At 45.7% G+C, this 26966-nt stretch overlaps 1 protein-coding gene across 4 annotated transcripts in view; it reads left to right on the top strand.

Moving 5' to 3' along the window:
* Positions 1-26966, top strand: part of NBAS (NBAS subunit of NRZ tethering complex) — an 890452-nt gene that overhangs the window by 803368 nt on the left and 60118 nt on the right. For 2 of the 4 annotated variants that reach the window (XM_088451840.1, XM_088451839.1), the window contains exon 52: positions 22124-22442. In XM_088451840.1, coding sequence (XP_088307966.1) covers positions 22124-22399 — 276 coding nt within the window. In that variant the 3' untranslated portion in view covers positions 22400-22442. Of the gene's footprint in view, positions 1-22123; positions 23881-26966 lie in introns of those variants that run through there. The other 2 variants (XM_088451841.1, XM_088451838.1) reach the window with 1 other exon arrangement.

The raw sequence follows: 26966 nt of genomic DNA, 5'->3' as shown, positions 1-26966 counted from the left end.
TTCCGAGCGAGCACTCTGGTCAGAGCATCCAGCTCTGAATCAGGCCCTCAAGACGAAAAGGTAACATAAGAAAGAACATTTTAAGAAAAGGTGAATGATCCAAGGAATAGTCTCCCAGTTGTTGTTTTGAGGAATCATGATGAAAAACCATGAATCAAGACCCCCCCACCCCCTGCTAGAACTATTAAATGATCATATTATGTGACGTGACCGGCAACAGTTGGCCCTCTGAGACTTCGCTTGCAATCCCCAGCTGTTTCCTTTTCCGTTGTCATGTTTGTATGCTTATAGCTCATTTCACTTGATTAAAGTGCCTTCTGAACTGTTATTATAATTATGTGTCTCTTTCTTTGATTAGATGTATTGATTTAACTTGTTAGTGAGATTGAATAAATGTGCAGCCCATTTGAGGGTTAGAGGTCCAACCAAAGCATATCAGGTTGCAGGGCAACTATATTTGATGGATCTGTATGTTTCTTTATTGCAATAAAATTATGTATATGTAGTTATATATTTAATGGGATACAGTCATAGACTACAGTAACAGGGTTACGCTATGGGAGGGGTTAGGCTATGGGAAGGGAGGGGTTAGGATGCGGCAGCAGAGGGTTAGGCTATAGGAGGGGAGGGGTTAGGATGCAGCAGCAGAGGGTTAGGCTATAGGAGGGGAGGGGTTAGGATGCGGCAGCAGAGGGTTAGGCTATAGGAGGGGAGGGGTTAGGATGCAGCAGCAGAGGGTTAGGCTATAGGAGGGGAGGGGTTAGGATGCAGCAGCAGAGGGTTAGGCTATAGGAGGGGAGGGGTTAGGATGCGGCAGCAGAGGGTTAGGCTATGGGAGGGGTTAAGCTGTGGCAGCAGAGGGTAATGGTTAGTCTACAGGAGCGGAGGTTTAGGGTTAGGCTATCGGAGCGGAGGCTTATGGTTAGGCTACAGGAGCGGAGTCCTAGGGTTAGCAATGGGAGGGGAAGGTTAGGGTTATACACTATAGTATGGGGAGAATTAGGGTAATGCTATAGTAGGCGAGGTTAGGGGTTTGGGATACTCGCCACCGGAAGCACAGTAAGATCAGCTGGAAGTCCTGATCAGTTAAGGACTCAGTTATAGTAGTCATATTTGTCTGTATTACTTTTTAACAAAATGTATAACTTATTGGCTGGTGGATAGTTGAGCCATATATGTATACCATATGCTGTACTTTCCTCCTTTTGAAAACGAATTTCAGGGAGATTGTGAAAGCAGCACCTATGAGCGCGGCGGTAAAGTGGGCGTGTACTGCTACATCTGAGAGGCGTGTCATAAACCTGACTTACATCCACATGTAAATGAGCCCCAAAGCAGTTAGTACAATCTTCTTATTGATGAAAACACACTGATACTTTTCAGACAGTGCATGTAGCCATAGGGATCATTGTGCCTTATAACCAATACAGGCAAATACTAATGATCCCATTTGATTGTGTATATCTTTATATTTCCAAGTTTATATCAGCTACATAATGGGGATAAGTCACAATCAGGTAGATTGCTGGACTCTTCAGAGAGACGGGGAGATTGCTTCTATTTCAGGGAGTCTTCCTGACATTCAGGGAGAACTGGCAAGTATGGAAACCATTGCCCCATCATATCGCTCCTATTGCCACCCATGTATATCTCCCATTGCTAGACTTTGGGAGTCTCCTGGACATTCAAGGAGAGTATGCAAGTATGTATATTGGGTGGGAGAAATCAACATCTACAGCGAGATCTATAAAGTGAGAATGTCGAGAGTCACATCGCATATATTTAGAAATCAGGTTAGCAAAGCATTGTGCCTTTCAGAAGGTTGATAAACCTGCATTTATAGCATAACACAGTGAGAAGGAAATAATCTGTCAGGCACAAAAATTACAACAGGGATTTGGTGACAAATCAGGTCTCATAAGTACACATTACATTCTACTTGGTAATTACATAAGAGTCATATTCCAAGACTCAGTTCCTTATTCAGAGCCGCTCGTAAGCGGCCGCTCGTTCGCTCCAAGTGATGTTCGCACATCTGCGCATGCGTATGGGTCGTAATGCGCATGCGCCAACCAGTCATTGCGGTCGGAAATTGTGCGCTCGCAAAACAGCGAGGGCCTGCTAATTTGAGTGACAGAATGAGGCGTTTGTGGGTGGTAACAGGGGAAGGTGCTTGAAAACGGGGAGTGGAGATCCGAACGCAGACGTGCCAAACGGTCAAAACGGGCGATTAATGGGAGTGCATAATTAGTAAAGGAGCGTCATCGACCACGTCACTTGGTTGTCTTTTAGCCTGAACTGCTCGCAGTGATTGCGGGAAGTAAAACCTACCACAAGCACTGCGAGCAGTTCAGACGCCTTTCGATGTACTCGATTAATCTAATAAATAGCGGAGATGACGTATGATGCGAACGGCCAGGGGGCGTCTTTACAAAATAGCGAGCGCATGTTTCGACATGTCGCATGTTTCGACATAGAGGCGTCTACAGACCGCAAAGAGCGAGCGCTCAATTTAAATAGCCGGGCCCTTTTTCTGAACAACTGTTCGCAAATAGCGTCCGGCTCTGAATCAGGCCCTCAAACCTTAAGCATCTTGAATATTGAGACTATTCCCTCTTTTCTACAATTACAAGTTCATGTATCTATCCCTTAAGGCCGATACAAACTAGAATATGACTAGTGTGTACCGACCTCGTTAACTTCGTGACCTGGCGGGGTGCCGACATCTGCAAGTGAGTACACACTTGCCGATGCCGGGAGCGACAGCGCAACTGCGCTGATTATATCGCCCGCCGGACCTGCATGCAGGTCCGACGGGTGATGCATCGTCCGCGACATAGCAGGTACACCCTGCCTGATGTGGGCAACAAGTCATCTAATCCGCCGGATCGGATGACAGATTGTCTAGTGTGTACATCTCATCACCGGATGTACGTACATCTCTGTATCGGGCACACTATACGGCTGGTTAATGTAGTGTCAAAGATTTTTTTCTTGACTGCTAATAGATTGACCAGGAGTTCCATATGGTAAAGTAGAACTTCCAGATACTGTGCTACCATTTGTGAGAAGTGATACTGCCTAAAGAATATCATTGAGTATAAAGTGCATGCATGTGATAGTTATGCATTGGTTAGCAATAGTAACTCCATATTAATAATGGCAACATGGTGATAATATCGACACAGATGAAATGTTGACATGGTATACCTCTAATGCTACCCCCTACCCTAACCCAGTGCCACACTGAGGCATGAAGGGCCCAATGGGGGAATACAGTGATAGGGGCCCATACTTAGGCGTGTGGCCAACCTTGGCTAACCATTAAAGAGAGCATTGGCTGGGCCCCTTTTAAAAAAAAAATTTATATATATATATATATATATATATATAGTAAATTCTGCTGGTGCATGCATGGTATAATGTACCAGATAAATACATCGTAATCCTGTGCAGGATAATGTAACATATGTACAATTCAAGTGCACAGTCTGGAACCGAATCCCTAGAGGAAGGGTGGGCCCTCAGCCAGTGGGGCCCACTGGGAGTTTCCCCTGCACCCCTGTGGGCCAGTCCGACCCTGCCCTAACCGCTAGTCCTAATGTTGCCCTTTTTACTATGTCCACATCATATATCAACATTTTCCATGTTAGATGTCCATACAGTATTCTGCCTTATATCAGTAGGGATCTACAGTAACAACCCTCGTTTGTATCCTGATCACAATGTGGCACACAAAGAGGATGTACAGTATATGTGGCTACAAATACCATTCACATAACCATCAATATTAAACTGCTGTATAGTTGTATCGTGACCTTTGTTGAAGCTTACTAATATCCGAGTAACTACATTGCCATTGTAGCAGGAGTACGAAATAGGTTTTATCTTACAGGGATCAAATACTAGAACAGAAATTACCCTGCAATCCTATTGTGTTATATTTCTTACACCTCAAATAGTATTTCACTCATAAGCTATTCTAACCCATGAGTCACTGAATAATATAGTTTGTTAATGTGGTTGCATGCGATCATGAATCTAATATGCACACTATACTACTGTGCTGTAGTGGTGACAATAAATAACTAATAGCATGTTTGTGGGACGGTCTATGGATCCAAATTCTTGTCCTTTAATTCTTTGAAGATTATAGGTGACATATATCAACCATATTGGTTTATAGTACATACTGGTCTCCGTTCACACAAGATGCGGCTCGTACGCACCTATTTGCGACTTGGGACACATCCTGCGACATTTATACACATGCGCAGTTGGCTTGACGATGGGAAAGGCGTTCGTTTGTAACTCAGAATCAGGCCCTGTGTACGTATAATATAATATACTATTGCACAGAATCTCCGTCAAGGCTTCATCCTTGGCCTCTGCCATTCGTTGCCTTTTTGTTCCCGTAAACTATATGTGTGTTTGTATGTATTATTCATTGTTCATGTGTGTTCTAAGATTGCAGTATTCCCTGAAGAGGCTGTTTGTCCCCGTTCCACCTCACCTTTGCTGGTTTATGTTCCCTATCATCTCTGAGTATTCACCATGGTTTTCCTGACTTTGTATCTGAAATAAAGAATGTACAGTACGTCATCCCCACCTTACCCTCATAGAAGTTAATGAAGTTTTCTCACTTTTTACTTTGTAATACAGAAACCTTAGAAGAACCCGGCAATTGTATGAGACAAAGGGTTTATGCTGAATATACTGTAATTCATTTGACTCTGTTCCACCTGAACGATTCATCTTATTTGTAGGAAATATAGACATGGATCAGAGGCTTATACGCCAGCTTCACATAGACTCTCATCAACCTTTTTACTGTGCAAAATTGTAGAAATATATATTTTTTTTTTCATAAGCCCACTGCATGAGCTGCTCTGATTAGACTGTCAGTACCCACTGCATGAGCTGCTCACATAAGACTGTCAGTACCCACTGCATGAGCTGCTCACATTAGACTGTCAGTACCCACTGCATGAGCTGCTCACATAAGACTGTCAGTACCCACTGCATGAGCTGCTCCGATTAGACTGTCAGTACCCACTGCATGAGCTGCTCACATTAGACTGTCAGTACCCACTGCATGAGCTGCTCACTTTAGACTGTCAGTATCCACTGCATGAGCTGCTCACATTAGACTGTCAGTACCCACTGCATGAGCTGCTCACATTAGACTGTCAGTACCCACTGCATGATCTGCTCACATTAGACTGTCAGTACCCACTGCATGATCTGCTCACATTAGACTGTCAGTACCCACTGCATGAGCTGCCCACATTAGACTGTCAGTACCCACTGCATGAGCTGCCCACATTAGACTGTCGGTACTTTGCAATAGACCTTTTTTTTTCATTTTTGCTATTCTTCTCTCTCCCTTTTATATAACAGATGGAATATTAATAGGTGTATGAAGCTGATAACATGTTAGTAGTTCTTCGAATAGTTGCCTCCATATTTGGCTGGGGAATGTTGACATCTATAATACTACCAGGCCTTGCCTGTATGGGGCTTGTATCTTTTTTTTAAACAAAAGAAGGATAATAATACAGAATAAGATATAACACAGACTAACAGCCGATCTGCTGACTCTGGAGATCACACACAGTAATGTAGGCCATACATCTGAGCGGGGATTTCCCGATGCTGATCGGGTGATCGGTGGTCCGATCTGCCAATCGTTGGACTCTGATGATCGGCAAGTTCTCTGGGTATTGACAAAATACAACTTGTTGAAAATCTCTGACTCGCCGATTACGATCATTTTTGGGTCGGAATTGGCAAATGAAGATTGTCCAACATGTTGGATTTTCCCGAGCACTCGACCTAGGCGTCGGCAGAACGGGGAATTGCCCCAATTAATTGTTGATGTATGGGCCACTTTACCCGAGCTCCTAATCAATTTGATTCAGTTGCGACTTAATTTATGTAATAAGCGAGAAAGCCTGTCTGTCTGTCTGTTTGTCCTTTATGCACGTTTGTCCTTTATTCAGAGTCTCGGACCTAGCTCCAGCACAATTGTCAAAGTCAAAAACCTGTGAGCGCTACAAAAGTATCCTTTTAACTTAGTAACTAAAGGTCCGTACACACGGTACGATTAAAATGGACGATATTAACGATATACAGATGCGTCCTCATACACCTTTCCTTTTTTGCTGCATTTGGCATAAGATGCCATCACGGTTAAGAATAGGATACACCATGACTAGTAGCAATTAGATAGATCCCCCAAAAAAATTTCCTGCAAAAGTATTCGTCGTTATCGTTCGTATTGTGCATTTTTCGGTGCCCAACGACCTGCGATGAGTGGGCACGTATGGACGATTGCGATATCGTCCATCACCCGTTTATGCAGGCCAACCTGGTCGGTATCGACCAGGTTACTATAGGGGCCCAAGATCGTTGATCGCGGGTCGCTATAGTCATTGGTGAGTTGGTGGTGTGCTGAATGAGCAATATCGATCATCCAGCACACGCGGGAGATCGTACAATGATTTAGTTGTCAATCGTCCCGTGTGTACGCACCATTAAACTTTGTGGGTCACATAGCTATATCTTAAAAGCCCACCCCCCACCGGGTTAAAAAAAAAGCATATACATTTGCCCCCACACAGAGCCCATTCAGATTATGCTACACAGTAGTACCCCTTATACACATTTTGCCACGCAGTAGTAGTGCCCCTTATATGTTATACCACACAGTAATGCCCTTTACAGAGTATGCCACATAGTAGTAGGGCCCCATATAACACATTATTCCCTCCAGCATCCTCTCGCCTCCCACTGTGTGCCATCAGCAGCCAGCAAGTGTGGATTTGTGGCCTGGGCTGGGGCAGACATGGACAGACAGTGCCGGCGCAATTTAAATCTGGCATCGGTCGCGAGCCAATTAGAGCTCACGGACCGGCAGCCAATCAGGAGCCATCACTACTGAATGGTTGCCTTTCTGCAAGCTCTGATTGCCTCGCGACAGGCGGTGCTGTCTCTCAGCACCAAATCAACACCGCTGACACCCAAGCCCCCCCACAGCGGCCCTGACTGGACCGGCCCACCTTGTGTGCCTGACTGGGCGCAGGGAGAGCAACAGACCACCGAGACAGCTTGGGCTCCATAGCAGTCATACCCCAGCACCCACGGCAGTTGCGCCTGTGGGGTCCTTTTCAGAATGAATGGAATGGGGTTATAGGTGAGGACAATGTAAACAAATAAAGACTGCAGGTGTTCTTCAGGGTCCAGTCTTCAACCCGGGCAACGCTAGTATGCAATAACCGTAATTTACTTCAGCACAACTGTAGTAATTCTACTATGGCCAATGTCATTCTTATAATGTGATGGACGATGCTTGGGTCAATGTAATTTTGGGAATTCTCACTACTACTATGTGATAGCAGCATTTGAGCCCTAGATCAGCTCAGAGATTGCAAATGCTTTATGAAAATATAATAGAATTACAGGGTAAAGTGGAAATAAAAAAATCTGACATTTCTAAAAAGTTTTATTAGAATTGTGTCTTTATCCATTTGTATGATTGTGTGCACACAGTAAACAGGTCCCGACAGGGACCTAACCCTCCCCTCTCCCCCCCCTCGCCCCCCTAACCCTCCCTTAGTGGTGCCTAACCTCCCCCCTAGTGCCTAACCCTAAACTCTCACCCGCCAGTACCTAAACCTAACCCCCACTCCCCACACCCAAAACCTAACCCTCCCAGGGGGTGCCTAATCCTAACCTTCCCCCTTTCCCTACCCTAACCCTCCCGGGGTGTGCCTAACCCTAAGTACCCCTGGGCTCCCTAAACCTAACCCACCCCCCTCTCCTCCCCATGCACGGCTACACGCTAAGACACCCGGCTTACCTTCGTTCGGTATGCCCGGTGTCAGTATTTTGTAGTTGGGCTAATGATAGGCAGCAGGATTTCGACGCCTGTCTTTAGTCCCCAGTCGGGCTGTCAGTGTCATGATATCGGTGGGCAGGATAGCGCCCACCGGTATCCTGACTGTATCCCGGTCTTACTATATAGAGGACATAACACATAATTGCCTATTTTTGAAAAAGCATTTCAGCTACATCTGAGGGGCGTGTCATAAAATTTATTTACATCATAATGTAAATGAGCCCCAGAGCAGTTAGTAAGACTCAAACACACTGATACTTCTCAGAAAATACATGTAGCCATAGGGATCATTGTGCCTTATAACCAATGCAGGGAAATGATACTAATTTTATTGTATATTTCTTTGTTTTTGTTTTTTTATATATATATATATATATATATATATATATAAAACACCTTCATAATGGTGGAAAGGTACAATGAGGGCGATGGCTAGACTCGTCAGGGAGATTTCTATTATTGCAGGGAGTCTCCCTGACATTTAGGGAGAGTTGGCAAGTACAGTATGACATAACGTATCCTGTAGGGCGGCTATGAGTATATATGTAAATAACCTCAGAGACCGGTGGCCGTATTGTCAGGTACCTGTAGTTCTCCCTACAGTTCATTTGTTGTGCGTTGCAGCAGGTAAAGCAGAATATTTCCATCTGCAGCTGCTCCTCCAGTCTAGCACAATATACTGTATATCTTCTGGCTGCTACAGGCATCCCATACCAGGTCATGTTTTCCAGCCTTGCTGGGGAGAGCTTCCTCGTGGCTCCTCCGAGGTCCTACGCCTAGTATGTTTTTCTACTCATTCTGGATTTTTCGGTCTACATTGTGACTACTCTGATTCCTATATTATTCTGCTGTCTGCAGCTTCCCATCTGCCCTGGACACTACATTATCCATCTTACGTCTGACCTTTCCAGTGTCTCTTCTGCAAGATACCCCTTACACCCTGCCATAAAATAACCTGGGCTACTGCACATGAATGCGAGGCAACCCGGGTTACTGCGCAGTGTGAAGAGCCCAGTTGAAATAACCCGGGTTGAGCAACCTGGCATTTCAACCTGGGTAACAAGCAGGGTTGAAACTCCAAACTCTGGCTAAGCATCGATGGCGGTGACGTCTTTATTGCCGGGTCGGGCCGCCAGTCTGAAAGGGGCCTTAGACGGGTTGCACACAGGATTGGCGCATGTACAAATCCCAGGTGCGACCCACCAATAACGATGTGAAAGGGGTATGTAACGCTGTACTTGTCATTGCACACAGTTACTTGTGCGCTAAGGATCGCTGTTCTGCTAGAACGCACGCACCGCAGTTTCTAATATTAGTGGTGAAATGCAGATGTTTACAATCGCATTGCGATCACAGCTTACCATATGGACGCCCACTTCCCCTTACACACATCGTATACTTGGGCAACATAGCGAAATAATCTGTAACATCGGACCCATACGCACAGGTAAGGCAGGTCAGACCTCACTCGGGAATTGCTGACTTCAGCGCACGCTATGAGGCCTCAGGCTGCGTATGGTATCGCAATGGATAATTTATGTACGCCTCTGCAACGCCGCCCCAACACAATGGCACGCCTGCGTTCGCACGACCACCCCGCCCCCCGTCACCACCCACAAACGGCTCTTCCTGTCAATCACTGTCCTCGGGGTCTGCGTAGCCTCTGCAAAAGCATTTCCCATCGCAATTGCTAGTTTACGCATTGCGATGCAGACGCATGCGCTATGTGAATTCATCGACCGATTGCTGGCGTTTTTGAAACTGCGATCCTTGCTGTATCAGGCCCTAAGTTTCCACTTGTACTTTTTGCATTTTGCTCTATACTGTACCTCAATTTGTATCTGACACACGTAATAAATCAGACTTTCTTCTATTACGCTGTTTTGTTGTGTCCGATCTTACAATTATAAATAGGCCACAAGTCTTATCATTATGTGAGTGACGGCTTAGTCGGCTTCTGTCATCCTTCTACTCTTATTGTAATAACATTCTAAATATTTACAATAGTAAGTTATGGAAGTTAAAAGGTGGCTGAAAAGAAAAGTGAAATAGTGTCATGTGATTGAATAGTAAACTATTGTGAAAAATTTAGTTTGTTCATGTTAGAATGAGAGCTGGTGTTCTGTGTATAGGCCCCGATATCTGCGCTTTTCCCTGTAAAGGAACGGGAAATGTCGCCCGCGGCTAAGCTTACATAGCCCATTGCAGCTGACTTCCACTTATAAATGTTACATAGGGGGTCATTCAGACCCGCTCGTGAGCGGCAGTATGCTCGCAAGTGGGTCGATGTCCCCCACTGTGCATGTGCACGACGGAGGGAGCTCCGTCGTACGCATGCGCGAGACCCGGAGAGCGACCGGCTCTCCATCGCTCCGGGTCTCGCACCAAAGGGGGCGTGCTGTCGATGTTGATTGACAGCACGCCCCCTTTGGTGGGCGTGCCGGGGGCGTGCCTGCCAGACGGAGGCGTTCCCATGGGAACGCCTACCGTCTCAAGCCGGCCCCACTGACATCACTCTGATAGAGCCAAAATCACTCCAGGGCTTGCGGCAGCGAGACCCTACCGCAGGGTCTCCGTCGCAAGCCCGATGGTCGCGATGGTCTTGACCATCGCGACCATCATCATGGACGCTCGCATAAGCTGTGGGTGGTAACCCACAGCTATGCGAGCATCCATGAGGACGCTCCTAAAACAGGAGGGCCCTGATTCAGAGCGAGCGCTCTGGTCAGAGCGTTCAGCTCTGAATCAGGCCCATAGAACGGACATACTGGACAATCTGACATGCCCGACCGATCAATATTTGCAGATCGGACTCCCACAAATACACCGTACAATTATCTGTCCGATATCAGGCGGATCAGCCAGATAATTGTATAGAGTATGGCCAGCATTAGTATTTTATCTCTCTCCAAGGCTTGATACATTTCCCCCTATGTTCCCTACCACATGTACACACACATACACAGGGGCGTAGAGAGCCGGTCCCGGGAGTAGGGGTGTGGCCTAATCGTGAAAGGTGTGGCCATGCCCCCTTAGGATATATATTTATTTTTTTAATCCTGCTGGGGAGGGGGGATAGTTTTTTTTTTTTTTAAATCCTGCTGGGGAGGAGAGGCGCTGTGATCCCCTCAGCCCGACGCAATCAGTGTGATCGATCCCCCCCACAGACAGAGGAGATTGTTGAGGCTGCTTCTCAGCAGCAGCGAGCAGTCTCCGAGGGAGGGGGGCGGCGTCGGACCCAGGCCCCCATCGGGCCCCTCCAGCAAGCCTAGGTAATTCATACCGGCTCCCACCCCCGCTCGGCGCCCCTGCACATACACACTACAGTTAGTTTTTTGTTTGGGAGCCAATTATCCTACTAGTATATCTTTGGAGTGTGGGAGGAAACCCGAGTACCTGGAGGAAACCCACACAAGCACGGGGAGAACATACAAACGCCACACAGTTAGGGCCATGGTGGCAATCAAATCCACAACCTTACTGCTGTAAAACAGTAATGCTAACCATTACACGCACCGTGCTGACTAATAAGTATCATTGAAATATATAGTACTTTTCTGATAAATTGCTACGTCTGAAAGAGTTATTGCACATGTGAGAAATGCCTTCGTTCTACCCCATGTATTTTGAGGCCTGGAAACCATATGACATTTCCACAGCAGAAGATGTTAAAGTCTTTGATTCTCCAAACTTTACACAAATTAAACGAGAGACAAGAAAAGAAACAAAACACAAAAATTCTTTCATTTTCTCGACCGGTGACATTTATTTTTTTCATTTACATATTATTAGAATTGCTTGTCCAAATCATTTACAAGCAAAATGAATTAAAAAATCTAATAACAGGAACCCTGAGGAGTTTGTAAATGAATTAATCTGTTTTTTTTGGGAAGGCTTTGTAATTACTCGGCTTATTTCTTTCTTTCCAACACCCCGTGAAAGAGAGAGAGAGGCAAATGGCAGAGGCTCTGAAAGCACCTTGGGTGCAATTCCTATATGTTAAGCCACCAAACACTCATTTTCTTAATGTTTTTTTTTTTTTTTTTTTCTTTCAACCTAGAACGACAAAATAGGGCACTGAATCCGTCGTGCACACCACAATCCCTGAAGACATTTGCTAAAAATAAAAGCCTCACGCAGGGCACGTCAATGGATAAAAGGGGCATAGAACAAATACATGATGGAAAAAACATGATCCCTCAGGACGTTTACTGAAAATAAAAGTATCACACAGTTTAATATAGTTAAAGGCTTTTAAATAAGTTGAAACATATTTTTTTCCTGTTACAGTGTGTGTTTTATTCCTTTCAGGTAAAACATTACATTCAATTCAAAATGGCTCTGGGCGCCGGGCCAGTCACTGGTTAGGGAAGTATAATAGTTCATTAGTGGGCAGCAGTCTAATTTTTTTTTTACTAAGGTCACATAACATTAGGGACCTGAAAGATGCTCTTTAAGAATGTATCAATTTGAGTAAAGTTTGGGTACTCACTATACGATTTATCTATTGTTCCGATGCTGATGGGAATGATATATCGTACACATTGCATAGTGTGTATGCCCGATCCGTCGTTGCTGTTATGCACGGTAGATGGGCCGATGCAATGAATGATGCGGTGCTGATCCATGCAGCATGTAACAACACATCGCACCATAGTACACCGGGTCGTACAGTGTATACGGCGGGCGTGAAGTATAGTCACATTGTGCCATCGCTGAGTCGCACCATCGTATGGTCTGTACCCAGCTTTAGACGTATACTTCCTAACAGTCTATGATGGTCAGTCCCCCTACACTTGGTCCTGGAAAGTTTTGATATATGCAGTGCCAGTGTCCGGAAGCGGTAGTGTGACGTCCCCATTATCCCGAAGTGCCGGGGCCATGGTATGTGTCTTGTGATGCAGACTTCCTCACCCCAGGTGAGCAGGTACGTCGCCCAGCTGAGCGATTACTGCCACCGCGATGGTGATCCTGTGCTGCATCTTCGAACACACCACTGGGATCGCAGCTGCTGAAAGGAGGTGTCTTTCTCCTACAGACGTGTCCTGCTGCATTAGAATATTAGCTGGACGGCAATACACAGCCACTTACCGTCCTTCTCTGAACCAAGTCCTACGTGTATAATTTGTCTTGATTTGTGACAGATCTCTGCATTAGTAATAGATAGTTTAGGATATCTGTGCTCTGTTGTGCCATATGCTGTAGTAAGTACTAAGTAGTAATTACTTATGTATAACTGCACTGTACCGCTTTTCTGTTTCTCTTCTGATGCTCTGTTGGCATTTAGGCGCTATAGCGTGTATTACCTGAGCATTGAACGTGGGGGCTCAAAAAGAGAAAAGAAAAGGCGGGTCCCTCAGGGCGTGGCCTGACCAATCAGCAGTGCTGTCATTCTGATGCTCCAATAGCAGAGGAAAGGGAGGGGGGGTGATGGAGAGTGTGCTCTCCAGTCCTCCCCTCTCCCTCTGCTTCGCACAGGATTCATCCGAGCAGCCTGGTGCGCGTGGCTGAGGTCTGTCACTGCCAGACAGGGGATGGTACCGGTGACATACTGGGGCAGAAGCTATGGTGGCTTGTTTACAGGAGAATACACAGGGGTGCACCCGGATGTCTGTGGCTGCAGAGGAGGCAGTGTGCTGAAACCATGCCCTCCACTGCAGTGCATACAGAAATCCTGTAACAGGATAAAGCTGGGTACACACTAAGTGACCCGCCAATGTGACACCTGATGGTGCTGATGAACGATATATCGGGCGGGCGGTACACACTGCAAGATCTGGTGAACGACCGCCTGATATATCGTTCATCGGCACTATTGGCCGTTGGCAGCTGGGCCATTCAATAGCCCATACATACATGCAGGCTGATGGAAAAACCCTGATGAACGACCTGTGGGTGCGTGCATAGTGGGTACACAATAGACGATGTGCCCAATATGTCGCCCCGACCCGCGGGATCGAAAGACAGGTCATCTAGTGTGTATCCGGCTTAAGGCTGCTATTGACAGGAAGAGGGTACACACAGGATGGGGGATACATAGCAGAACACAGGAGCTATAGGAGAGGGGCATATTACCTATATGCACATGGGCATACTACAAGTACATATCTCTGTATACACACAATGGGGTCAACAGAGACTGTGACATAACAGCGGCAGTGTAATATCAGTGTCGGGGCAGAGCTTGGGTATTATATGTATATAAAGTCAGTGGGGGTAATACAGGTCAGTGGGAAGCAGTGGGGGTAGTGCTAGGGCATAATATATTTGATGGTAATGGGGATAATATGTGTATATGGGGGTAATACGGAGTGGGCTAGAGCCTGGGGAATTCTATATGTTATGTCAGTGGGAGTAATACAGATAATTGAGCAGCAGAGGAGAAGTGGTAGAGCTGGGGTACTATATGTGTAATTTCAATGGAGATAATGCATTTGGGTATGAAATACCGGCAGTCAGGATGCCAGCTGTCAAAACACCGACAGCGGCATCCCGATGCTTAGTATCCCGACCGGGGCTCTGTGAGTATGCTACCCTCCCCCCTTTCCCCCTTTACCCTCGGTTCCTGCATCCTAATACTGTATGTGTGGGTACAGCCAAGGTAGTATATATATATATGTGTGTGTAATGTCAGTGGGGGTAGAGCTGGGATAGTATATACAGTATATGTGTGTAATGTCAGTGGAGGTAGTATATATGTGTGTAATGTCAGTGGGGGTAGTATATATGTGTGTGTAATGTCAGTGGGGGTAGAGCTGGGATAGTGTATACAGTATGTGTGTGTGTGTAATGTCAGTGGATTTAGACCCGGGGTAGTATATATGTGTGTGTAATGTCAGTGGGGGTAGTATATCTGTGTGTGTGTAAAGTCAGTGGGGGTAGAGCCGGGGTAGTATATATGTGTGTGTAATGTCAGTGGGGGTAGAGCCGGGGTAGTATATATGTGTGTGTAATGTCAGTGGGGGTAGAGCCGGGGTAGTATATATGTGTGTGTAATGTCAGTGGGGGTAGAGCTGGGATAGTGTATACAGTATGTGTGTGTGTGTAATGTCAGTGGATTTAGACCCGGGGTAGTATATATGTGTGTGTAATGTCAGTGGGGGTAGTATATCTGTGTGTGTGTAAAGTCAGTGGGGGTAGAGCCGGGGTAGTATATATGTGTGTGTAATGTCAGTGGGGGTAGAGCCGAGGTAGTATATATGTGTGTGTAATGTCAGTGGGGGTAGAGCCGGGGTAGTATATATGTGTGTGTAATGTCAGTGGGGGTAGTATATATGTGTGTGTAATGTCAGTGGGGGTAGAGCCGGTGTAGTATATATATGTGTGTAATGTCAGTGGAGGTAGAGCCGGGGTAGTATATATATGTGTGTAATGTCAGTGGGGGTAGAGCTGGGATAGTATATATGTGTGTGTAATGTCAGTGGGGGTAGAGCCGGGGTAGTATATATATGTGTGTAATGTCAGTGGGGGTAGAGCCGGGGTAGTATATATATGTGTGTAATGTCAGTGGGGGTAGAGCCGGGGTAGTATATCTGTGTGTGTAATGTCAGTGTGGGTAGAGTCGGGGTAGTATATATGTGTGTAATGTCAGTGGGGGTAGAGCTGGGATAGTATATATGTGTGTGTAATGTCAGTGGGGGTAGAGCCGGGGTAGTATATATATATGTGTAATGTCAGTGAGGGTAGAGCCGGGGTAGTATATATATGTGTGTAATGTCAGTGGGGGTAGAGCTGGGATAGTATATATGTGTGTGTAATGTCAGTGGGGGTAGAGCCGCGGTAGTATATATATGTGTGTAATGTCAGTGGGGTAGAGCCGCGGTAGTATATATATGTGTGTAATGTCAGTGGGGTAGAGCCGGGGTAGTATATATATGTGTGTAATGTCAGTGGGGGTAGAGCCGGGGTAGTATATCTGTGTGTGTAATGTCAGTGTGGGTAGAGTTGGGTAGTATATCTGTGTATGTAAAGTCAGTGTGGGTAGTATATCTGTGTATGTAAAGTCAGTGTGGGTAGTATATCTGTGTGTGTAAAGTCAGTGTGGGTAGAGTCGGGGTAGTATATATGTGTGTGTAATGTCAGTGGGGGTAGAGCCAAGTAGTATACAGTCAGGTGCATAAATATTGGGACATTGACAGAATTTTCATATTTTGGCCTCTATTCACCACAATGGCTTTGAAATGAAACAAACAAGATGTGCTTTAACTGCAGACATTCAGATTTAATTTGAGGGTAATTACATCCAAATCAGGTGAACGGTGTAGGAATTACAACGATTTCTATATGTGCCTCCCACTTTTTAAGGGGCCAAAAGTAATGGGACAAACTAAACAATCCTAAATCAAACTTTCACTTTTTAATACTTTGTTGCAAATCCTTTGCAGGCAATTACAACCTGAAGTCTGGAATGCATAGACAGCACCAGATGCTGGGTTTCATCCCTGGTGATGCTCTGCCAGGCCTCTACTGCAAATGTCTTCAGTTCCTGCTTGTTCTTGGGGCATTTTCCCTTCAGTTTTGTCTTCATCAAGTGAAATGCATGCTCAATCGGATTCAGGTCAGGGGATTGATTTGGCCATTGCATAATATTGCACTGTTTAGCCTTAAAAAACTCTTTGGTTGCTTTTGCAGTATGCTTTGGGTCATTGTCCATCTGCACTGTGAAGCACCGTCCAATGAGTTCTGAAGTATTTCACTGAATATGAGCATATAATATTGCCCGAAACACTTCAGAATTCATTCTGCTGCTTTTGTCAGCAGTCACATCATCAATAAATACAAGGGAACCAGTTCCATTGGCAGCCATACATGCCCACGCCATGACACTACCACCACCATGCTTCACTGATGAGGTGGTATGTTTTGGATCATGAGCAGTTCCTTTCCTTCTCCATACTCTTCTCTTCCCATCACTCTGGTACAAGTTGATCTTTGTCTCATCTGTCCATAGGATGTTGTTCCAGAACTGTAATGGCTTTTTTAGATGTTATTTAGCAAACTTTAATCTGGTCTTCTTGTTTTTGAGGCTCACCAATGGTTCACATCTTGTGGTGAACCCTCTATATTCACTCTTGTGAAGTCTTCTCTTGATTGTTGACTTTGACACATATACACCTACCTCATGGAGAGTGTTCTTGATTTGGCCAACTGTTGTGAAGAGGTTTTTCTTCACCAGGGAAATAATTCTTCTGTCATCCACCACAGTTGTTTTCCTTGGTCTTCCATGTCTTCCATGTCTTTTGGTGTTGCTGAGCTCTCCGGTGTGTTCTTTCTTTTTAAGAATGTTCCAAACAGTTGATTTGGCCACACCTAATGTTTTTCTATCTCTCTGATGGGTTTGTTTTGATTTTTCAGCCTAATGATGGCTTGCTTCACTGATAGTGACAGCTCTTTGGATCTCATATTGAGAGTCGACAGCAACTGATTCCAAATGCAAATGTCACACCTAGAATCAACTCCAGATCTTTTACCTGCTTAATTGATAATGAAATAACGAGGGAATAGCCCACACCTGTCCATGAAATAGCTTTTGAGTTGATAGTCCCATTACTTTTGGCCCCTTAAAAAGTGGGAGGCACATATAGAAACCGTTGTAATTCCTACACCGTTCACCTGATTTGGATGTAATTACCCTCAAATTAAATCTGAATGTCTGCAGTTAAAGCACATCTTGTTTATTTCATTTCAAAGCCATTACGGTGGTGAATAGAGGCCAAAATATGTAATCTGTCAATGTCCCAATATTTATGCACCTGACTAAATATATATGTGTGTAATGTCAGTGGGGGTAGAGCCTGGGTGGTATATATGTGTGTGTGTAATGTCAGTGGGAGTAGAGCTGGGATAGTGTATACAGTATGTGTTTGTGAGAAATGTCAGTGGGGGTAGAGCTGGGATAGTGTATACAGTATATGTGTGTAATGTCAGTGGGGGTAGAGCCGGGGTAGTATATATATGTGTGTAATGTCTGTGGGGGTAGAGCCGGGGTAGTATATCTGTGTGTGTAATGTCAGTGGGGGTAGAGCCGGGGTAGTATATATATGTGTGTAATGTCTGTGAGGGTAGTGCCCGGGTAGTATATATGTGTGTGTAATGTCAGTGAGGGTAGAGCCGGGGTAGTATATCTGTGTGTGTAATGTCAGTGGGGGTAGAGCCAGGGTAGTATATATGTGTGTGTAATGTCAGTGGGGGTAGAGCCGGGGTAGTATATATGTGTGTGTAATGTCAGTGGAGGTAGAGCTGGGATAGTGTACAGTATATATGTGTGTGTAATGTCACTGGAGGTAGAGCTGGGATAGTGTACAGTATATATGTGTGTGTAATGTCAGTGGGGGTAGAGCTGGGATAGTGTATACAGTATGTATGTGTGTGTAATGTCAGTGGGGGTAGAGCTGCGATAGTGTATACAGTATGTGCGCGTGTGTAATGTCAGTGGAGGTAGAGCCGGGGTAGTATATATGTGTAATGACAGTGAGGGTAGAGCCGGGGTAGTATGTAAGTGTATGTTAGTAGGGGTAGAGCCGGGGTAGTATATATGTGTATGTTAGTGGGGGTAGTATATATGTGTATGTTAGTGGGGGTAGTATATATGTGTATGTTAGTGGGGGTAGTATAAATGTGTGTGTAATGTCAGTGGGGGTAGAATTGGGGTAGTATATATGTGTATGTTAGTGAGGGTAGAGAGCCGGGGTAGTATATATGTGTATGTTAGTGGGTGTAGAGCCGGGGTAGTATATATGTGTACGTTAGTGGGGGTAGAGCCGGGGTAGTATATACTGTATGTGTGTGTAATGTCAGTGGGGGTAGAGTCGGGGTAGTATATATGTGTAATGTCAGTGAGGGTAGAGTCGGGGTATTATGTATGTGTATGTTAGTGGGGGTAGAGCTGGGGTAGTATAAATTTGTGTGTAATGTCAGTGAGGGTAGAGCCGGGGTAGTATGTATGTGTATGTTAGTGGGGGTAGAGCCGGGGTAGTATATACAGTATGTATGTGTATTGTCAATGAGGGTAGAGCCGGGGTAGTATATATATATGTGTGTATAATGTCAATGGGGGTAGAGTCGGGGTAGTGTGTATGTTAGTGGGGGTAGAGCCGGGGTAGTATATATGTGTATGTTAGTGGGGGTAGAGCCGGTGTAGTATATATATGTGTGTGTAATGTCAGGTGGGGTAGAGCCAGGGTAGTATATATGTGTGTGTAATGTCAGGGGGGTAGAGCCGGGGTAGTATATATGTGTAATGTCAGTGAGGGTAGATCCGGGGTAGTATGTATGTGTAATGTCAGTGAGGGTAGAGCCGGGGTAGTATGTATGTGTAATGTCAGTGAGGGTAGAGCCGGGTTAGTATGTATGTGTATGTTAGTGGGGGTAGAGCCGTGGTAGTATATTTGTGTATGTTAGTGGGGGTAGAGCCGGGGTAGTATAGATGTGTAATGTCAGTGGGGGCAGAGTAAGGGGTAGTATATATGTGTAATCTCAGTGAGGGTAGAGCCGGGTAGTACATATATATGTGTATGTTAGTGGGGGTAGAGCCGGGGTAGTATATATGTGTGTGTGTAATGTCACAGCAACAATAACCCAACTGTGCAAGTTCCACAAGACACTCACTGTTATGTACTAGCAGCACTACAGGATTTGATGTGCAATATAAGGGGCACGCAGGAAGGTCTGAGGGCATGTGGCGGATCGGATGGCCGTATTAACCATAAGGGGTGGTGTGAGGGCATGTGAAGGTGATCTGTGGCACATGTGGGGACGGCTTAGGGCATGGGGGGGGGGTTAGATGGTCATTTAAGGGGTATGTAGGCAGGGCCGTTTCTAGGGGCGGGCGACCCGTGCAATCGCACGGGGCGCTCCACCCTGTCACTGATCTCAACATACGCGGCCAACGTCCAATCACCGCCTCCCTACTCTCGTCATGGGTGGCACTGTCACATGACAGGAAGCCGCTCTTCCCGCTCGGCGTTCACAGCAGCCGCACTGACACTCTGGGCGCCGGCTAAGAGGGAGAGACCTCCGTCCTCCGCTCCACCACTCCCCCCGGGTCGCAGCCGGACTCTGAGTCCTGAAGGAGGGTCCGCTTCCCTGCCCTGTCTGGCTTCTGCCTCCGCTCCGTCTGCTGCCGCCTGCCGCTTCAGATTGACTCCCGCGGCGGGCGCGGCCGCCGCCTCATTCAGGTCTCAGCGCCCTACACAGTGACTGAGTCACATGGTGGTAGCAGGGGCCCCGGCTGTCCGACCGCTCCCATCTGCCGCAGTGCCGGAGTCCGGACTGGCTGGCCTGGGACAAGCAGCTACACCAGGTAAGGTAACCTCCGCGAAGGGGGAGGGGGTGTAGGCTGCTTGTGTGTGCGCACTGCGCAATATCAGTGGGGGGGGGGTGCAGGCTGTCTGCAAAATCACACAACAGAGGTTTTAGTGAAAATATTATAATGGGGGGGGGGGGCGCATTTTGAATGCTCGCACTGGGAGCCAAATGGGCCAGAGACTGCCCTGTATGTAGGATGATCTGATGCCATTAGGGAGGTCTGAGGGACATTTAAGTGCCATGTAGGGAATACTGTTAGTATGTGGAGAGGTTTGAGGGGCATGTAAAGGACACACGGAGAGATCTGGGGGCCCTATGCTTCCTCCTTAAAATGACACACAGTAATTCACAACCTGACCTGACACAATCGGTGACCCTCTAACCTTCAAAAGGTACAATTTGTCTCAGTCATAAACAAAAATAATATGTTTAGAAAAATAAATTGACACCTATCAGTAAAAACATATTAGCAGTCATTTTAAACAAGTGTAACGAGCTATAACAAATAAATCTGAAACTAAAGCAGGAAACAGCTGCTGGCCACAGGTGAAGGATCAGAGGGCCGTGTGCCGCCCAATGGCAGCCTCTTGCTCATCACTTGTAGCAGCGAGTGATGAAACTAGTTGTGTATGATAATGGTGCTCCAGCCAATCAGCTTCCGACTGTCATCTGTTTGAAAAATGACAATTGGGATCTGATTGGCTGGAGCACCATTTATCATACGCAACTAGATTTATCACTCGTGAATGATAAAACTCGTTGATAAATAAAGCTCAAAATGTGTTACAGGATATTCTATTCAAAGGTTTATTTCTATATCAGAAACCGTTCTTGTGGCTGATACAAAGGGGTATATTTACTAAGGTGCGGGTTTTTAGAAGTGGTTTTGTTGCCCATAGCAACCAATCAGATTCTACTTAACATTTATCTAGCACCTTCTAGAAGGTAATAGCTAGAATCTGATTGGTTGCTATGGGCAACAAAACCACTTCTAAAAACCCGCACCTTAGTAAATATACCCCAAAGTCTTTCTTCATATTTAACTTTATTTTATTCTGTATGAATTTAGGGACAGGAAACCTAATGCAATGCACTCTACACTGACATGTATATTGTCCCATAGCCATGCCATAGTGCACCGTACGGTTATTAGTGCATTGTGTAGCTTTCCATGGTATGTAATGCACTGACTCTCAGAGAGAGATGAGATTTGTATCTAAGAACAGACGCTAAGCTGCGCTCTCTCGCTGCTGTGAGGACCCGGGTATGCAAATTCTGTGATCGCACTGTCTGGTGTAAGTACGCCCTCTATGTTTTAGAGAGCGACGGCAGAGTGATCGCACACCGGTATAAAGACGCCCACTTTTCTCTCTTAGCTCACGTCATCTCCAGGAAGTGTAGGATTAATCATAACCACCAAGAACCATCGGAGCTGCACGCAGCCCCTGAGGTAGACCCTACCCCACCGCAAGCACTGCGATCACTGCAGGCTGAAATACAACCAAGTGACGTGTACAATGAGGATGCTAATTATGCACCCCCATAAAACTCAGCTTTGACGCCCAGACACGCCTGCGTTCTCAGCACCACTCCCCCGTTCACAAGCACCTTCCCCTGTTACCACCCACAAACGGCGCTATCTGTCACTCAAGGTAGCGCTCAGCCTGTGTACAACGAGCGCACGATTCCCGGACGCAGTGACTGGTTTGCGTATGCATATTTTGACGCATATGCAGATGGGCGACAGTGTGTGTCCGCGGCTTAGCGTCCGGGTCTGAATCAGGCCCAGAGCCCTTTAGTTGCCAGTCATTTGTCCCTGTTCTTTTAGGAGACCTGTGTACACAATGCAGGCACATATACAATCTTCCATCTTTCACATAGATGACTTTTCCCTGTCTCCTTTTTTTGTTTGTCTAGATCACCGACTCCAACTGCGACCCTGAAATCCTTTCTCTGCTTCTGGACGCCAAGTTACTGGTAAAGTGCGTCGGCACCGTCTACTACCCTCATCTGGTTAACCATTTACTGTCCAAGCAGGAGGATTGTCAGTGGGATGTTGAAAATTTCGCAAAGCAGCTCCATGATTGCGGACACCGAGCAGAAGCAGGTTCTCTTCTGATGTCTTACAGGGGAACACATCCCGCTCTCCGAACCTTTACCTCTGCCCTCTCTAGTCTCAAACGCTGGCTGTAGTTGCTTACGTGTTGTGCATCAGTTGCCTGATGGTTAAATTTGGGTAAGCCCTCAGGCACAAAAGTGTCTTCAGCATCCTCTTTTGATCCCAATCTGGGTGAACGGTGTGCTAACCGACCCAAGAGTAGGGATCATTAATCCCTGTGCTAATCAGATCTTTAGTTTAAGATGGATTTGTGCATAATACACTGTGGATATTCATTGTAGAGTGCACCACTGTTTATGGCCCATTATCCATGCCTTGAATCTCCTGTTTGCACAGAGGGATGGATAATGATCTGCTTAGGTCAGTTAGCACAATGTTTGAATGGAATCGGTATGAAATACCGACGGAGGAGATGCCGGCTGTCAGTACAGTGACGGCAGAATCCCGACAGGGGAACGGTGAGTAATGTTCCCCTGTCCTATTCACACTCTAACCCTCCTTTGTTGTACCCTAATACTAACCCTCCTGGTAAGTACCTAACCCTAACCTCCCCCCAGTGGTGCCTGAACCGAACCCCCCCTGTCTGGAGCCTAACCCTATCCTCCCCCTTCCCACAGCCTAATCCTAAATCCCCCTGGACGGCTAAACCTAACCCTCCCTGCGGCTAATACTTACCTTGCCCCAGTCTCCTTACAATCGGGATTCCGACGTCAGCATCCCCAGTCATATAGGGATTCCGATGCTGGGGGTTCTCTCGGTGATCGGGATTCCAGCAGTCGGCATCCCGATCCTCGGGATATTAACCGCATCCCGTTTGAATGCTGATATAGAGACATCCTAATTGTGGTGACCATGACAACTGTCTCTAAAATAAAAAGAAACAAATAACAGGGATCTTTAATCCCTATAACAGCCGTAGAAGGTGTTCACATTAACCTTAACTAAAAAACAAGGTTGGGAACGGCAAGAACATAGATGTGTTCACGCTCCACCTTTTGTTTTAGTGATTGCTATTGGCTGTTTTAGTGATCCCTATTTTCAGAGTCAGTTGTCTTGTGTTTATCTGCAAAAGAACTTGTAGACACATATAAGCATTGCCTGTGTACCTAACCTTTTATGGATATTCTGCAAAGAGTAAAATGGGAATGAAGATGGAAATGTTGAATTCAAGTAGCAGTATAAGAAAATAATAACATAAACTCAAATGTCTATAAGCGATCATATAAATAGATATGAAGAACATGTCAGTATTCTCACATGGTCTGATATCCGTATAGTTCCGAAGTTACGTAACAGAACGAAGAAACCATTTTATTTGATGTTTGTGTAAGTTGCTATGACGTCTTATTATGAGAATTTTCCTAACTTCATTTGATGTCCCGGGTGCCTCTTTGTAATGCTACAGTGTATCGCTATGTCATTTTACTTTGCATATTTATGGCGGTGAACATCTTGCTCGCTTTCACAGAGTAATGACAACCTGAAAAGCCATATTGATATTTTTATGTTGATCCCATTAAAATATAACGGCCCAATAAAAGATTACGGATTTTCATTTTGTTTAACGTTGGTGTCTTTTTCTTAAGAAGTTTAATAAGCCATGTTTGGTTGTGTGTATACTGTATATCCTATGTTTTATATGCGTAAATATAATGAACTGTTTGAGCCGTGAATTTATCATATTTCTGATTGTATAGCAATTTCTCTACACTTTTTCTGATGGGGCACAGCATGAAGGGGACTCCAGCTCAACCTCAGCGTCTCATTGATTTCTCTTCCTCTCTAATTTATGCTTCCACAATGAGGCGAGGAACAGTTCCTTTAACAATCACATGGAAGGGAAATGGCCAATCGGACAAGATGTGTAATTACTTAGGAATGGGATTTTTGATTTCATTTCGGCCTGGAATACCTGCGATTTGGGGCTTCCTAAATAATGTGGATTTTTTTTCATAATCTGGTATCAAATTAATCAGCACAGTCTGCAGGTGCATCGCATTGTAACTGGGACGCAAAAAAGACGCCCGGCACTAACAGAGTCTCATGCAACCTGGTGCACCAAGAGGGTTTTTTTAGCACAACTGCAGAAAAGATATATTATTATTATCCTTTATTTATATGGAGCCTCAAGTGGTCCACAGCGCCTTACAAAGTACATACATAAGTGAACACGAAACCAGTGACTTACAGTACAATACAATGCAAGGAGAGAAGCACATGAGGAAAGAGGACCCTGCTCGAGAGAGCTTACATTCTAAAGGGGAGGGGCAGACAAGCAGACATGACACAGATGGGGTAGACAGGGAGGAAGGAGAAAGTAGCAGCGGGTCAGGAAGAGAGCTGGAAGGCTTTGATGAAGTACTGGAGATTGTAAGCTTGCAAGCAGGGCCCTCTTACCTTGGTGTCTGTCGCTTACAACCCAGTCTTGTTCGATTTAATGTTGTTTCAAATTGTAAAGCGCAACGGAATATGCTGCGCTATATAAGAAACTGTTAACAAATAATAATTTTGAGTGCCCGTTTGAAGATTTGTGGAGAGTCTGAAAGGCAGAGGGGAGAGAGTTCCAGAGGTAAGGAGCAGCACGGGCAAAATCTTGAAGTCTGGAGAGTTAGGAAGTAATCAGTTTGCAGGAGAGACGGCATGCATTTGTTGTGCAAAGTGGGTGGGTGGGAGTGTGAAGGGAAATGAGATCAGAGATGTAAATGGGAGAAGATTGGGTGAGAGCTTTGTAAGTGAGTGTAAGAACCTTGATTTGGGCTCCAGTGGAGGGCTTGTATGAGAGGGGAGAGCATCGGTCCCTTTCTCCAGTAGATTAGGAGAAGGTGAGTATGGTTTTTTTTTCCCCACAGGTCCCTATGGATAACCTACTGGAGAAAGGGACCGATGCTACAGGGACACATAGGTGAGTGCATGTATGTTTAATAAACTTATACTGTGTATGGTGTGTGTCCTGTGTTTTTTTAATATTGATTTTGCAGTGGAACTACAGGTACCAGCGGGCCTGTAATGCCCCGAAATGCTGGTACTTGTGGTTCTCCAAGTACCTGCATGCGGGGAGGCTAGCGGGGACCTGCAGTTCCACAGCAAAAGACAATATTTTAAACTATTTCAAATGCACTATACCTACATTATCATCCCACCGCCCAGGGATCCCCCGGCCTGGGCTGACTAGCGGTCAGGGTTAATGCTTCAGCTGGGGGGCCCGGTGAAAGGGCTCCCCTGGCTGTGGCATTAGCTCCCCACTAGAAAAAGTCCTTTGCTGGTTCTGGATAATACAGGGGGGCCTACGTATTTTTCCCCCTGTATTTCCAGGACCGGATCAGAGCCCAGTGCTGGTTGCTCAAAGTACGGGGGACCCCCTACGTCGTTTGTCCCCCATATTTTGGCAACCAGGGCTGGTTCTGACTAGCCCGGTGCTGGTGGTGCATAAGTACGGGGGACCCCTACGTTGTTTGTCCCCCGTATTTTGCACAACCAGCACTGGCTGGTTGCTCTTTTGGCAGAGGGGTCACGCCGGTTTTTTTTGTTCGTTTTTTTTTACACATTCATAGAGCTGAACCCTCGCGAGAATCCGATGTCAGGAGGATGATGTTCGGACTCGCAGAGGGACCCGAGTCATGCGGGAACACCTGAGTTGCGGTTCGAGTGGACTCTGATCCCCGATGTTCGGAGCGGTTCGGATTCCATAGAATCCGAACCGCACATCCCTAATATATATATCTTAATATATGTACTGGAACAATAATATATAATAAGTTTGATATACTAATATATCAAATGCATACACAAGCCATTACAGTGAAATACTACTGTCTGCTGCATCCGAATGATCACTAGCCTTTGGTGATGAAGATCAGGTGGTTGTGTTGGAAGAGTTGCTTGCAGGGTTCTCTGTCACAACTCCCTGGGAGGATGTGACAGGTCAGGACCTGCTTCTCACACAATGACTATCTGGAGCCCAGCCTGTGGGGGATCTGTAAGTCTGGAACAGCGATGTACTTCAACAATCCAGCCAACAGCCCTAACCTCGGTGCCAGGAGCAGTATCACTCACTGAGCTATGCAGTGGGAGGAGCTGTTGCAATTGACTGACATGCAGTCCAAAATACGCAAGATCCGTTTTTTAAATCTGAGGTTCGTATTGTGGGAAGGAACGATTCAGGACTAAGTTCTACTCAATCACCCCAAAGCGATTCCGAACTGGGATTCGATTGGATAGGGAACCCTTAAGTTCGGGTGTGTTCAGTTCTAAAACCAAACCGCTCATCTCTTTATATATGTATAAAAAAAATACTATAACACTACTAAAAAAAATAAATAAATAAACTACACAGCACAAAGCATTGTCCAGCCCCCCACCCTGTGCCAAGTACCCCAGGCCTATGTGTTGCAATGGAATAACCTTCAGCATTCCCCCAAATCCCGCCCCTTCGTCACTGTCTCTCTTCTAATGCCAGGGTATATTTCTCCATATATATTAATTCTGTTATCCACTTTACAGCCTTAATGTATGTGAATACTCCGACCTTGGAATGACCGATGTATCGGCAGCACCGGACTCGTTATTACACATTCTCTATCCCAAGGGATGCTCTCTTTGATTCTTGTGTTTCTTATGTAGGAAACTGGGAACAAAACTGAC

This window comes from Taudactylus pleione, unplaced genomic scaffold (genome assembly GCF_031769625.1).
Source record: "Taudactylus pleione unplaced genomic scaffold, aTauple2 ptg000030l, whole genome shotgun sequence".
In the NCBI taxonomy this organism is placed as follows: domain Eukaryota; kingdom Metazoa; phylum Chordata; class Amphibia; order Anura; family Myobatrachidae; genus Taudactylus; species Taudactylus pleione.
Note: the sequence above shows the minus strand (reverse complement) of the source record. Positions and strands in the feature narration are given on the sequence as shown.